At 39.4% G+C, this 13138-nt stretch overlaps 1 protein-coding gene across 33 annotated transcripts in view; it reads right to left on the bottom strand.

Moving 5' to 3' along the window:
* The window catches only part of LRRFIP2 (LRR binding FLII interacting protein 2), a 107617-nt gene that overhangs the window by 8702 nt on the left and 85777 nt on the right, over positions 1-13138 (bottom strand). For 26 of the 33 annotated variants that reach the window (XM_032356043.1, XM_032356255.1, XM_032356337.1 and 23 more), the window contains 5 exons: positions 10259-10351; positions 7759-7851; positions 2756-2857; positions 2344-2476; positions 749-798 (listed from right to left, as the gene is read on the bottom strand). In XM_032356043.1, the coding sequence (XP_032211934.1) occupies positions 749-798; positions 2344-2476; positions 2756-2857; positions 7759-7851; positions 10259-10351 (471 nt within the window). The remainder of the gene's footprint in view (positions 1-748; positions 799-2343; positions 2477-2755; positions 2858-7758; positions 7852-10258; positions 10352-13138) is intronic. The other 7 variants (XM_032358049.1, XM_032358206.1, XM_032358371.1 and 4 more) reach the window with 2 other exon arrangements.

Raw genomic sequence — 13138 nt, 5'->3', positions numbered from 1 at the left:
ACCAGCAAGCAGAACAGAGAGAATACTTGGTGCACCGCAATCTCTAAGAGCAGATTCAACTACCGCTGCAGACGCAGCAGCGACGCAAGTCATAAATACACAGGAAACCAAGCAGAGTAAAAGAAAAGCCGCAGTATTAACTCTGGGGGAGCGGGAGCTGTGATGAAGAGGGAAGGCAGCTATGGAACGTTGCGGGGCTCCATAACAACTGCTTACAAGTCCCAGTGACACATGCCGATGGGATGCACGCTGTGCCTTTGCTGGGACCGGAGATGGGAAGGGTGTGCATGCTGCTGGGGACAGAAGGCTAGATGGTTCTCTTGCACAGAGAGATGTCAACAGACAGTGCCCAAAACAGAACTATCAAGAAGCAACATGAGCGTGTGGGAGAGAAATACACGAGAACAGTACACATGGAAAGAATCTGCTGAACCAATCAGCATGGTCAGGGTAAAGGTGAGGAGGCAGAGCAGGAAACTTCTGTCTTTACAAGAAGCTTTGTAGAGCTATTTAACTCCTAAACTCCACGTCTCATAATTTTTTTAAGAACAGGAAACAACAAAAAGGCAAAATATGAATTTATCTTTTTGTCCTTCAAATCTTGAATTCAATCTTCAAATCTTGAATACTGATGTTTGAAATAAGTGCATCTCTTTCTTGCATACATTTTAATTTGCTAATGCTTTGCCATGTGATTTATTTAGTCCATTAAATTAACATTATCTTCCAGTGAGAAGAATGCCTTTACCTGTGATAGTAGCTCTTCCTTTTCTCCAGCAAGTTTTCGTAGCCTGACATCTAAAACAAATGGAAAAGGTTGTAAACTAAATTTGTGAGGATATAGTACAGAAACAATTAAAAATCATTCTTGAAATTCAGAAACAGCAAAAATCTGGTAACTTATAGCTCTCAATATCAAAAGAAATGAAGGCTTAAATTCAGTGCTAAGGAAAAATACTTAATTATTCAACACATATTTCCATACAAAAAATAGCTATCAAGGCACTAAATACATTTGCTCCCAAGGGCAGTGAATTTCCACTGAAAGACAAACCAAAGTACAAAGATCACTTCCTTGTTTCAAACATGTTTTCACAAGCAGACAGACAACTCGAATGCAGGGTGCTCCAAGGTTTAAGCCTCACAGGAGCAAATAAAATCTGGGAGAGAAGACAGAAGGGGTACAAGAGGTCCTGGATGGGGAGGCTGGAACAGGGAAAATGGGAGGACAATGCTGAAGAAGCAAAGGCCCTCAGAGACTAGTGAGGGGAAATGGGGAAACTCCGAGTTTCAAGTAGTCAAGGGCTAATCTGAGGCGTGGCAGCAGGATTGCTAGGGCTCACTCCTGGCCTGGGGGTTGAGCTGCTGCTTCCCAAGCACGCCATTAAAACAAGGCCCTTGGACTGAGAGGGGCCAGAGATGAGTAAAAGCAGCAGTCAGCGCTGAGCCAGAGCCTCCTCCAATCAACTAGGGTCACGGCCAAATGTTAAGTGCTGGCTTCCCAGTACCTTCCCAACAAGCAGAGGAAGCCCTGGGCTGCCTCCAGCCACACACTCCGCATTCTCTACAGCGGCTCCCACTGCCCTGCCCACAGCCTCTGTCCTATAAAAGTGATCTGTCTCTGCAATTCTGTGCCTCAGAGAATGTGTTTACTAACTCTGAAAAGGTCCCAGTCCTCTAGAAAACCTACACATTATGAAAACAAAAGGAAAAAAAAAACGTGAGCTGGTGTTAATGGAGTATCTGTGCCACTTTCCTTCCTCTAGAGCTGAATTCTTAGTAGAGCCAATGGATGAGCATCTGCGTGGTTTCCTGGGAGAGGTGTTATTAAAGTCTCAAAGGCTTAAATTTAAGACACTTAGATGTTAAGAGGCTCAGAAGCCTTGCTCTAGAAAAAAACACTCCTCTGACTTCTTGGTCACCTGTTTCTTGCCTTAAGAAATGCGGTGGCACTGCAACCCTGGGATAAGTAACAAAGCATAAAACTAGACTCTCCAGGAAAAAGAAACTTAAATCACACTTGGGAAGTCCCCTACCAGCCCACAGGTTCCTTGGGATGCATATGCTGGATTATCTCTTCCCGGAAGGTTTGTATTTAAGTAAAAAAGCAATGTGTTTACACCAACAGTGTTTCCATGAAGAGGCCATACAATGACCCAAATGCTGGTTTCCCAAGTTCAAGGATGCCTAAAGACTCTGTGCCCAGATTTCTTCCTGTTAAGAATTTAGATAAACCTCAGATAGACTTTGTGTTGTTTTTGTTTTCCAAGATGGGATATGAGTAAGCCGGAAGTCTAAGAGGACAGTAAATCCAAGCCGACAGAGCAGCAGCCAGTGTCTTACCTAGTGGACCCTCTCCTGCAGACTCCAAGACCTGAGCAGCCTCCTGAGACACCACGGTGATGGCTCCCACCACTGGTTCATGATTGACATCCCCATTGGGAGTGCCATCAGGGATTATAACCAAGCCACGTTTCTGTGGAAAAGGAAAAAAGCCACCATCACAAAACATGGCCAACACGGAAGCAGTAGTATGCTCTGTGAGGTGACCCTGCATCAATATGTCTGCCACAGGTAACACTGGGTTAGAACTAATTACACGGAATATAGGTCCGTAGAAGAAATAACTGAAACCTACCAAATCTGCACTGAAGAGTGAACGCTGGGATGTCTTCAGGCTGGGAAAGATAACAGGATGAAAGGAAGGAAGAATAAAGCAGTGAGGGACTTGAACTCCGGGCTAAAGCTAACGTACCTCTCCTGTCTTCACTGTCTCCTTCAGGTCAGCCAGCTCTTCTCTGAGCGTATCGCGCTCATTCCTAAGGCAGGCAATGTATTCTTTCTGTTTCTCTAGGGCCTGGTTTTAGACAGGGTAGCAAGGGAAAGAATGGCACAGAAAAAGAGCAAGTGAAAGAGGCAGCAGAGTGTACCTAATTCAAATAAACAAAGATAAGGCCTTAAAAGACAAGGGAGCAGTAAAGCTTGGAAACCAGCAGTTAGATATGGGCGGAAATACAAAGTCATATGGACACACATCTGCACAGGAGGGTTTCAGCAAAAACTGGTTAGTCGTGCATCAGTTTGCCAAAACATGCTTATCACATCAGGCAGGAGAACTGATCTTTCTTTTCCAGTCGATGGGGAAAAAAAAGAAAAAAAAAAGAAAAAACAGGAAAAGGAAGATGAAGATAGCAGTCATATTAAAATAAAGTTTTCCTTACTGACCTTACTACATTTTCATATGGTGACCAAAACAAATGACTACATTTTATGTTTAACTAAAACTGTTCATCAGGATACAGTGAAATTTTTTTAATTAATAAAATTAAAAATTTTTTAGTTAAAAAAGTTTTAATGGCCCTAGAAGAAAAAATAACCAATATATACAAGGTATTTTAATTAAATATTGGCTGTAGTGATTGTTCCGCAAACAGTGCAGCAAAATATTCCTCAAATACCACTTAATTCAAAATAGCTAATCTCCAAAGGGATTCCCAAGGACCTGTTTTTTTGTTAATTTAGTTAAATACAATTAAGAATCTGGTTTCTGATACACCTTTCTAAATGGGAAAAAGAAAACACTGACAAAATAAATACAGCCCATCTATGGAGTGCAGCAGAATATGGGTTTGGGGGTCAGGCTTTTGAGTCCCAGCACGTACTAACTTACCTAGGCCTCAGATTTCTCATCTGAAAACAGAAGGGACAACACGTACACAGCATAAGCACTGCTGCCATGCGCGACTCCCAGGAAGCGCTGAGGAAAAGCCCAGCACTTTCTTTCCACTTGGATCACCCCCACCACTGCCTGAATCACAACTGTCAGTGCTGAGGCCAACAGGGCAGAAGCAGGCACACACCCAGGTTATCAGTGACAGAACGAATCTGTTCTATGGAGGCAATAACCCAGAATTCAAAACATACCCCAGGCAAGCAGCCCATGCAGATACCTGACAGCTGGACTATTCTGAAAAAACCTTTCACTACATCAGTGTTCCTGTATTTAATATGTTCTGCCAACAGCCCCAACAGGCCAAGAAGTTAAACTACAGCAGGTACCTTTCCTCTCAGTTTATGGGGTTAGAAATGAGCCAATGGCTTCATTACTGACTGCTGAGTAAGTGGACAGTGATCTAAATCATTCTGATCTTACGACAAGAGAAGCTGGCAGCCACCAACCATGAGGCTCCAACTGTACAACAGGCACTGCTACAGAGACATGTAATTTTGCCCTAATATATTATTTCTCCCTTCTATGTCCTGTACTTGTCTTATCCCCATTTCACAGATCAGAAAATTGAAGCTCAGAAGTTTTATATATATACATTTTTTTGGGGGGGGGCCCCAAAGTCGCAGTAAGTGCCAAAGCCATAAAGTAAATCTAGTTCTTTTTGGTTTCAAAGCCTTTGCATACTTTTTCTCTATCACGGCCCCAAGAAGGCCACAATTCTGTTTCCTTACTGTCATCCCAGATGCGCTGGAAAAGAAGCCTCTAAGTAGCCCTACACCATACTTACCCAAACTGCAACAACAATATCTAATTTCCTTTCAGCCAATTTACATTCACACCATATGGCGTGTCTTGAGTCTGCCTTCATATTAATCATTTAGGCGTTTATCCTAACACTTCAAGCTACTATTACCACTCCACTGCATTAATAACAAATGTTAAGCTCAGGACAAAAAAGCACAAGCAATACTTTCCCATCTGTTGGCAGACACTTGATCTCCAGGGCTTAGATATTTGTGGGTTATTGGTATCTGCGTGCATAGTTTCGCCATGCATCACCGCATACAACCAGGTCAGTGATCACTGCCACAACATGCTCTACATAACCACCACCACTAGATGCTCTTAGGAACAGACCAATCTTAAACTAGAAATTCTAGCAAATGCTAGTACATGCCATTGGTTCCTCTTCCTACGTATTACAGCAATGGATTTTATCTTTACTTTGGGACTTAACTTTATTTTCCCATAATTATGGATGGGAAAATAAAATACATCCTTTAAGTTCTCCCATTTCACCACAAAGTTTGAGGGCTACTGAAATACCTTCTAATTGGAGCAAATGTACTCTCGCTGATCTGAAATCCTCTGCAGCACCTGAGCGTAAAACTGCTACCCTGTGTTTGCATTCAGTAATAGCTCTCATAGTAGAATTTTCCCCCCACTTAGGATAAAAACTACATGCCTGTGGAGATCTAAATAATTCTTTACCCCTGAACTAACCTCAAATTCTAGTGTCAGGAAGCCTGAAAGATATGTATAACAGGATGAACTCTGGGGACAACAGGTTATTTCTCCATATAATTGCATGGGGCCAGAATATCTTAGAATGGGATGGAGCCTCACACAGGGCTATCCAGATACACCAGTCCCATGTATGTGCTTATTCCATACATAGCCAACTGGCACTTGGAACCGCCTTAGGACTACAAGCATGACCACAAGGATCAATGGAGGAAAACCAAAGAAAACTAAACTCTAACATGAGAATGACGACCATGTTCCTTTATTAAGTCACTAACTTTAAATCTTGAAAATGAAGCTAGAAACAAGTGATACATGAGGAAGTCACTGACTATATTGAAAATGTATCTTGTGCAAGTCGTGGGAGGACCACATTAGGATGGTTATCAGAAAAACCGGAAACAAGTGTTGGTAAGAGAACCCTTGTGCAGTGCTGATAAGAATGGAAAATGGTACGGTTGCTGTGGAAGACAGTCTCACTACTCCTTAAAAAACTTAAACATACTATTACCATATTACACAGCGATTCTACTCCTGGCTATCAACCCAAAGTAAAGAAAGCAGGACCACAAAGAGGTAGCTGCAAACTCATGTGCACAGCAGCATTACCACAAGAGCCAAAAGGGGGAAGCAAACTAAGTGTCCATCACCCAATGAATGGATAAACAAAATGTGGTACACACATACAATGAACTATCATTTGGCCTTAAAAAGGAAGGCCATTCTGACACATGCCCCACCACAGATTTAAAAAAAAAAAATTTAAGTTTAGTTTTTTAAAAAAGCCAAAGGAACACATTATTATATACCATACAGAAAGAAGATAGCCACTTGCTCATTCAATAATGCCATGAATATTTAAAAGTCAAGTAATCTGTCTTAACTATGAGCACATCTTTTTGGTAGAAAATAAATTTTTGTTTTATTTTGAATAGCTATTTTATTGGACTGAGTGGTTTGGAGTTTTCCTATAGCTGATCCAAAATAATTGGTTTAAATACTGAGATAATTATATAAAATAGAAATCATGGACCTACAGATCTGTGCTACAAAAAATTATGTGAAGGTCCTAAAAGACCATTCTAGATAGTGACCAGACTAACTAACCTTTACAAATTACCTACTTTGTGCCATACATTTTTTCATATCTCATTTTAAATTCCCCAAGTAAAAATGTAAATAAGTTTAGTAGCTCACAATCAGAATTTCAAAACTCTTAAGTTATATTCCAGAAGGCTCTTCTAGCTTTTAGAATTTTAGAAACTCAGTACTTTAAATATTAAAAACTCTTAAGAAATAATTTTGTTTCCCATGTGTTTATTAATAAGAGAATGGGGGCGGTGGGCGCCTGGGTGGCTCAGTCAGTTAAACATCTGTCTTCCACTCAGGTCATCATTTGGGGTTCCTGGGATGCAGTGAGTAGGGCTCCCTGCTCTGTGGGGGCTGTTTCTCCCTCTCCCTCTAACAAGCCCCACCCAAGCTCGAGCACTCTTGCTCTCTCAAACAAATAAAGAAAATCTTTAATTTAAAAAAAGGGGGGAGGCTATGTCCTTAGATGTATGAAAAGAACTGGATAAAAGAACTCCCCCCATCAACAATGAAGGTTATGATCCAGAGGACTGCTCATCCAGGCATGTCTATCATAGGTGTTCTTGGGGATCTTTGCCAACTTTTCCCTACGCCACCTGACCTCAAGCAGAACAAAACTTTCTGTGTTCTCAAGACAAGGGCTTTCTTCCCTCTCTCTGCTCCCTCCACCATAGCCCTTCCCTGACAAGGTAAGCGTCTGGCAGCTATGGCTGTGTGGCACCCCCAGTGCAGAATAGAGTTCACAGCATGAGGTGGGGCACATGTCAAGGGTGACACGGGATGAACTGGTGGGAATTTTTCCAGCCTCCATACGCTTGGAATCTATCTAAAGGGCTTAGCAAAAAACCACTGAAGACTTTCCTTCTCTGGGCACCACCCCCACCCAACGCTTTGGGGAGTCATAGGTTATAATTAGAGATGACGTCATGGTTTGGCAACTGTGGCAAATCTTACATTCCTATCCACTTCCGTAACTAAATTGATGTTAATCTCTTCCTATTTTATTCACCAAGGATTTATGGGATGCTAATTACTTGTCCTCCACCCCCCACTCACTGTTCTCTTGTTTCTCATCCAAACTTCTTGCAATGTAAGGATATCTGATTACCCACAGAGTTTGAATTAAATCCTGTGGTTGCTTCTCGATGAGAATCCTGGGGAAATAAACTTCCCTAGAAAGTTCCTACTTTGTAGGTTTCACAAGCCCAGAGTCCTGCTAGCAAGAAGAGTTCTTTCCAGATATACTATCACGTTTTTCCCTGGAAGTTTTTTTCTGTCTTCTGCCTATTCCCATTTCAGTGTATAAATGCTCAAAAATAACCAAAAGGACAGATTTTTAGGAATCTCTAACTTAAATTATATTGGTCTATTCCTCATCAATGAGCTTCAGACCAAAGCCCAATTTTATTTCATACCCTAATATTTTTATCTTTCCACAGGAGTGTCTCCTGGAGGTCAAACACCTCTTTTGTTACGATGTCTATTTTCTGCTGCATTCGTTGATTCTCCTGCAGAGGAAGTGGGGAGAGAAGTAATAAAAGAACAGAAAGAAAAAACGGAGGGGATCAGATGGAGGAAAACAGAATTAAAAGTAAAGCTGATAAAGAAACTTAACGAAGGGAGAAAGAAAGCTGCGCTGAACAGGAAAAGAGCTGCTTGCGAAGGAGATGACATCCAGTGTCTTGGCGACAGGACTTCTGCTGGCTTGCCACAAGGGAAGTGGGAAGAACTACTGGGAGCACAGCCCTGCGGCAGCAAGTCAGTTAGGGCTTCTGTGTACAAGCAACTCCACATATGTGTTCTTCCTCTGATAACTGCCTTTTTTCCAAACATAGAGCAACTTACATTTCTAGAGAGGGAAATTTTGCTTATGAGAGAGCAAGCTATAGTTATAAACTTTATTTTCTTAAGTAGAACTAAAAAATACAAAACATCTGAACTTAATCATTTCAAATTTGTTAGTAGAACCTACCACAGCAAGAATATCATGAATTCGAAGGAACAGTCGTATTTTTAGTTTAGTTCAGTTTTTTAGAAAAACCAGAATTCAGCATGTATCCATTCTTAAGCAACTATTCTCTTTAGGCAACGAGATTCAATCTATACACTTGAATATTAACAGGTTTTCTTTTAAGAATTATTGGTAAATTACCATCTCCTACCTTTCCTACATATACATTTCTTAATCTACTTTACCATGAAAGACCAAAAAGCATTATTTTCTCGTATTCAATGTTTTTCAGTTATACATACACAGGGGTATTAACATCTAAGAGATGTTACTTCTAAACATAAAAACTCCTAAAACTAAAGTCTTTAAAGTTCGTATACAGCACCCTCGGCTTTCTTTAAAGAAACCACAGTGACAAGTTATGGGAATCAAGCATTACAATTTCTCTTAAGCACTATCATCAAATTAAAAGCTAAAACACTTAACCAATTCTAACTTAAGGTACTGAATTTGAGAAGCAGCTGGCAAAGCAGCTTTATTATTCTTCTGAAATCAAAAGTGGGGAAAAGTATATATCTTAATTAGAAAAAAATCACAAGCGGTTGGAATATAGACACAAAAAACACAAAAGGACAAAAAAGGAGAGGAATTCACATTATTTTTAAATACCAGGAGGACACAAAACTTAGATAATATGCTTCATGCCAAAAATGGAAAAACAAGGACAACTAACTTCACATGTAATCTGATATTTTCAAAGGGTTATCTGTGTCCACATTTAGCATTCACAAACTCAATCTGCCAGGCTACATTGAATTCAATCATTCTCAAGAATGAAGAAAAGTTAACACAAATCTACAAATAGAAAAGTAGTCATTTCTTTTCCTCTATTAAATGGTTTTTTTAAAGTTATTTACAGGGTGAGAGATTTAAGTGGGGCAGGTCCATAGGAAGAGGGAGGGGAACCAAGTGGGGATGAGTGGGGGCAGGGAACGTCCTGAGCAACAGGAATGTGGATGAGTGTGGTGCAGGAGACATCTCCCAGGGATCCCTAAGAGCTGGCCTTCCTAAAAGCACTCCCCTGTCATCAACACTAAGGTAACATAAGAAACCTTTGAGGGGCACCTGGGTGGCTCAGTGGATTAAAACCTCTGCCTTCGGCTCAGGTCATGATCCCAGCCTGCTTCCTCCTCTCTCTCTGCCTGCCTCTCCGTTTACTTGTAATCTGTCTGTCAAATAAATAAATAAAATCTTTTAAAAAAAAAGAAACCTTTGATAATCACACCATGCCAGTGGACAGGATCCCTTCCCAGAATACTTAAAAAACACTAGGAAAAACCTCAAAAGGAAAAGCCACATTTAAAGTGAGTTATCTTGTTACTCACAAGGTAACAGGAACAAAAGTACAATAAATGCTTTCAAAGATTTCTTGGTGGACACCACTGCTTCACATTCCTCAGGATGCTGCCAACACTGAGGCACTCAGGGTTCCTCCACCAGCATAACCTGCCCACCTCGGGTTTTTCATAGAAGCTGTCTGTCTTGACTAGTGCTTTTCCTTTAGCCACCTCAGAAACAGATCTACCTCAGAGAAAATCAAACGTCTTATTCCCTAAGAATCCTGCCCCAGCAGACAGCATTCACTATATTCCAAAGAATAATGGTACTCATAATTTTTTCCTTTTGCCCATTTCCTAAGATATCTTTAGCAAAGAATGTGCTTAGGAATAAAAGATAATTACAAAAGCTTTTGCTAATACAAGGGGAAATGTTTATAAAGTTGGTAGCATTAATTTTTTAAGCCTGACTTTATGTTTCATGTGTGTGAAATTTTATGGTACAGCTAAGATGAAGAGACAAGGAAACTGTGGCATTGTAACTCCCTTCCCTCCCAACACACACCCCACAGTCCCATTCAATGCATTTTGTTCAAAATTAAGTATTTCCACAGTTCACGCACATACCTCAATGAGCTCATCTCTCTGTCGAAGGCCTTCTTTAAGTTCATCCATCTTATGCTGCAGCACACTACACATATGTTTCTGCCTTTCTAACTCCTGTTAATAAACAAATGATACAGCTTATACAGCTAAAAGCACACAACAAACTGGCACATCTACAATGCACTAATACCGAGGGGCTAAGACTGACCTCCAGAAACACACTTGGACTTCCCAAGCATAGTAACTTAGAAAAATTCTGTTTCTATGGAAAGGTTCAGAAAATTAATATTTTTCATCTCCTAGGAGTATATATCTAGAAAACCCAGACTAATTAATGGCAGAATTACTGAGAACAATGAGAAGACTTAATAAAGTAACATGTTATAAAATTAATATATAAAATCCAATAATCTTCATAAATATAAATAAAATATAGAGAAAATACAATAAACACAATATCAAAAAATAAAAATTTAAAACTACATGTATAAACTTATAAGAAATACCCAAAATCAATATGAGGAAAATCATATAAAATATTCCTGAGGGACAGGGAAGTAGGACTAAATAGAAAGGCATATTATCTTGGATAAGAAGACTTAGTATCATAAAAATGTCAGTTCTCCCCCAAATTAATCTATACATTTAATGCTTTCCAAATAAAAATACCACTAAGCCTTTTTTTCTCATCAGAACTTGAAAAATTGATTATAAAGTTTATTTGGAAGAAAAAACAGCCAGAAAAAAAAAAAAATACTGGTAGAGAAGAAAGCTAGCCTTACTAAACATAAGGCCTATATAATTAAAACAATGTTTGTAAGGGCTTATAAATACAGATGAGGGACGCCTGGGTGGCTCAGTTGGTTAAGCGGCTGCCTTCGGCTCAGGTCATGATCCCAGCGTCCTGGGATCGAGTCCCACATCCGGCTCCTTGCTCGGCAGGGAGCCTGCTTCTCCCTCTGCCTCTAGCCTGCCACTCTGTCTGCCTGTGCTTGCGCTCTGTATCTCTCTCTCCTCTCTCTCTCTCTCTAACAAATAAATAAAAATCTTAAAAAAAAAAAAAAAGACTTTATTTTAATAAATAAATAAATAAATAAATAAATACAGATGAAAGGAGCAGATGAGAAAATCCAGAAATACACCCAGTTACACATGCAAATATTTAAAGCAAAAACAAAGCAAAATGATCATCTCCAATCAATCAGAAAAAATAAGAGATTTATGTTAGTGAGGCTGGAATAACTGGATATCCAAATGGAAAAAGGAAATTGGAAGCACACCTCACAGTATACACCAGGACGAATTTCAAATGGATTGGCAGTGTATGGAAAGAAGGGAGAAAAAAAGAGAAAAGGAAAGAAGGGTACAGTTACTAGAGAAAAAAATGATAACCAAAGAATAGGAAAAATTGTTACTAAAAAATGACCTAAAAATCCACCAGCAAGGAAGGGAAAGGGGTAATAAGTTAGACTATATAGAAACTTTTGAATGGCAAAAGGCACTCTAAGCAAAGTAAAAACACAAATGATAAGCTACAAGAAAATAAACTGCAACTTGTATCAGAAAAAAAAGGTTACTGTCTCTCTATATAGAGCCTCTAAAATCAAAAAGAAAAAAATAAAACTATATAGAAAAATAGTCTAAAGAAATGAACAGTTCACAGAAAAAGAAACAGAAATCACTCTAAATATAAAAAGATGATCATAGGGGCACCTGGGTGGGCTCGGGTCATGATCTCAGGGTCCTGGGATTGAGTCCCGCATCAGCTCTCTGCTCAGCAGGGAGTCTGCTTCCTCTCCTCCCTCTTTCCCTACCTCTCTGCCTACCTGTGATCTCTCTGTCAGATAAATAAATAAAATCTTAAAAAAAAAAAGATCATATTAAAAGAACAATAAATTAAAACTGTAGGTCTCACTTAAACACAAGTCGAAGTCCAAAAACTTGACAACATATTCAGGAAAATATCGGAAGGAAATAGGCCCTCTCGTACATTTTAGTAGGAATCCAAAATGGTATAACTACTACAAAGGGGAATCACAGTATCCAGCAGAATGACCAGGCCTTTTGACCCAATGAACCCAGTTTGATGACTCCCCTAGCTCTCCAGGCAAAAATGCAAAAAGACTTATAAGGTACATCATTTTTGCAGGACTATTTTTAACAGCAAAAGACTGTAAACAATTCTGATGCCTATTAATCAGGAGCTGGTGGAACAAACTACAGCACATGCACACCACGGGATCCCGATGTAGTAATGCCAAAGAACGAAGAAGACCCACAGTCACAAGGCGATAAAGAGCAAGGTGTGGACTAGTATTTATTGTGTGCTACTATCTTCTAAGAAAGGGGGGATTTTGTATATATATATTTGTATATATATTTTTTCAAATAGCAAAATATATCTATCTTAAGTTAAAAAATGGAAGGCTAAAGCATTTAATTAAAAAATCCCTTCAAGAAACAGGGATGAACAGAGATGGAAGATTGACTTCTTTGATATATTTTCTTTGTTCATTTGACTTCAGATATACGTAAGTATCTTATTCATTATAAAACACAATTAAATTCAAAAAGCAATTCCCGATGGGAAGCAACCAAGTGTCCACAGACAAATGATCAGATATACAAAATGTGGTATATACATACACCGGAATATTATTCAGGAAGGAAATTCTGATGCACACTACAACACAATATGGATAAACCTTGAAAGCATTATATGAAGTGCAATAAGACAGTCACAAAAAGTCAAAAACTATATAATTTCACTTCTATGAGATCCCTAGAGTAGCCAAACTCAGAGAGAGAGAAAGTAGAATGATGTTTGCCAAGAGTTGGGTGGGAGGGCAGGAATTGTTATTTAATGAGTACAGAGTTCTGCAAGATGAGAAAGTTCCCATT

This window comes from Mustela erminea, chromosome 1 (genome assembly GCF_009829155.1).
Source record: "Mustela erminea isolate mMusErm1 chromosome 1, mMusErm1.Pri, whole genome shotgun sequence".
Classification (NCBI taxonomy): domain Eukaryota; kingdom Metazoa; phylum Chordata; class Mammalia; order Carnivora; family Mustelidae; genus Mustela; species Mustela erminea.
Note: the sequence above shows the minus strand (reverse complement) of the source record. Positions and strands in the feature narration are given on the sequence as shown.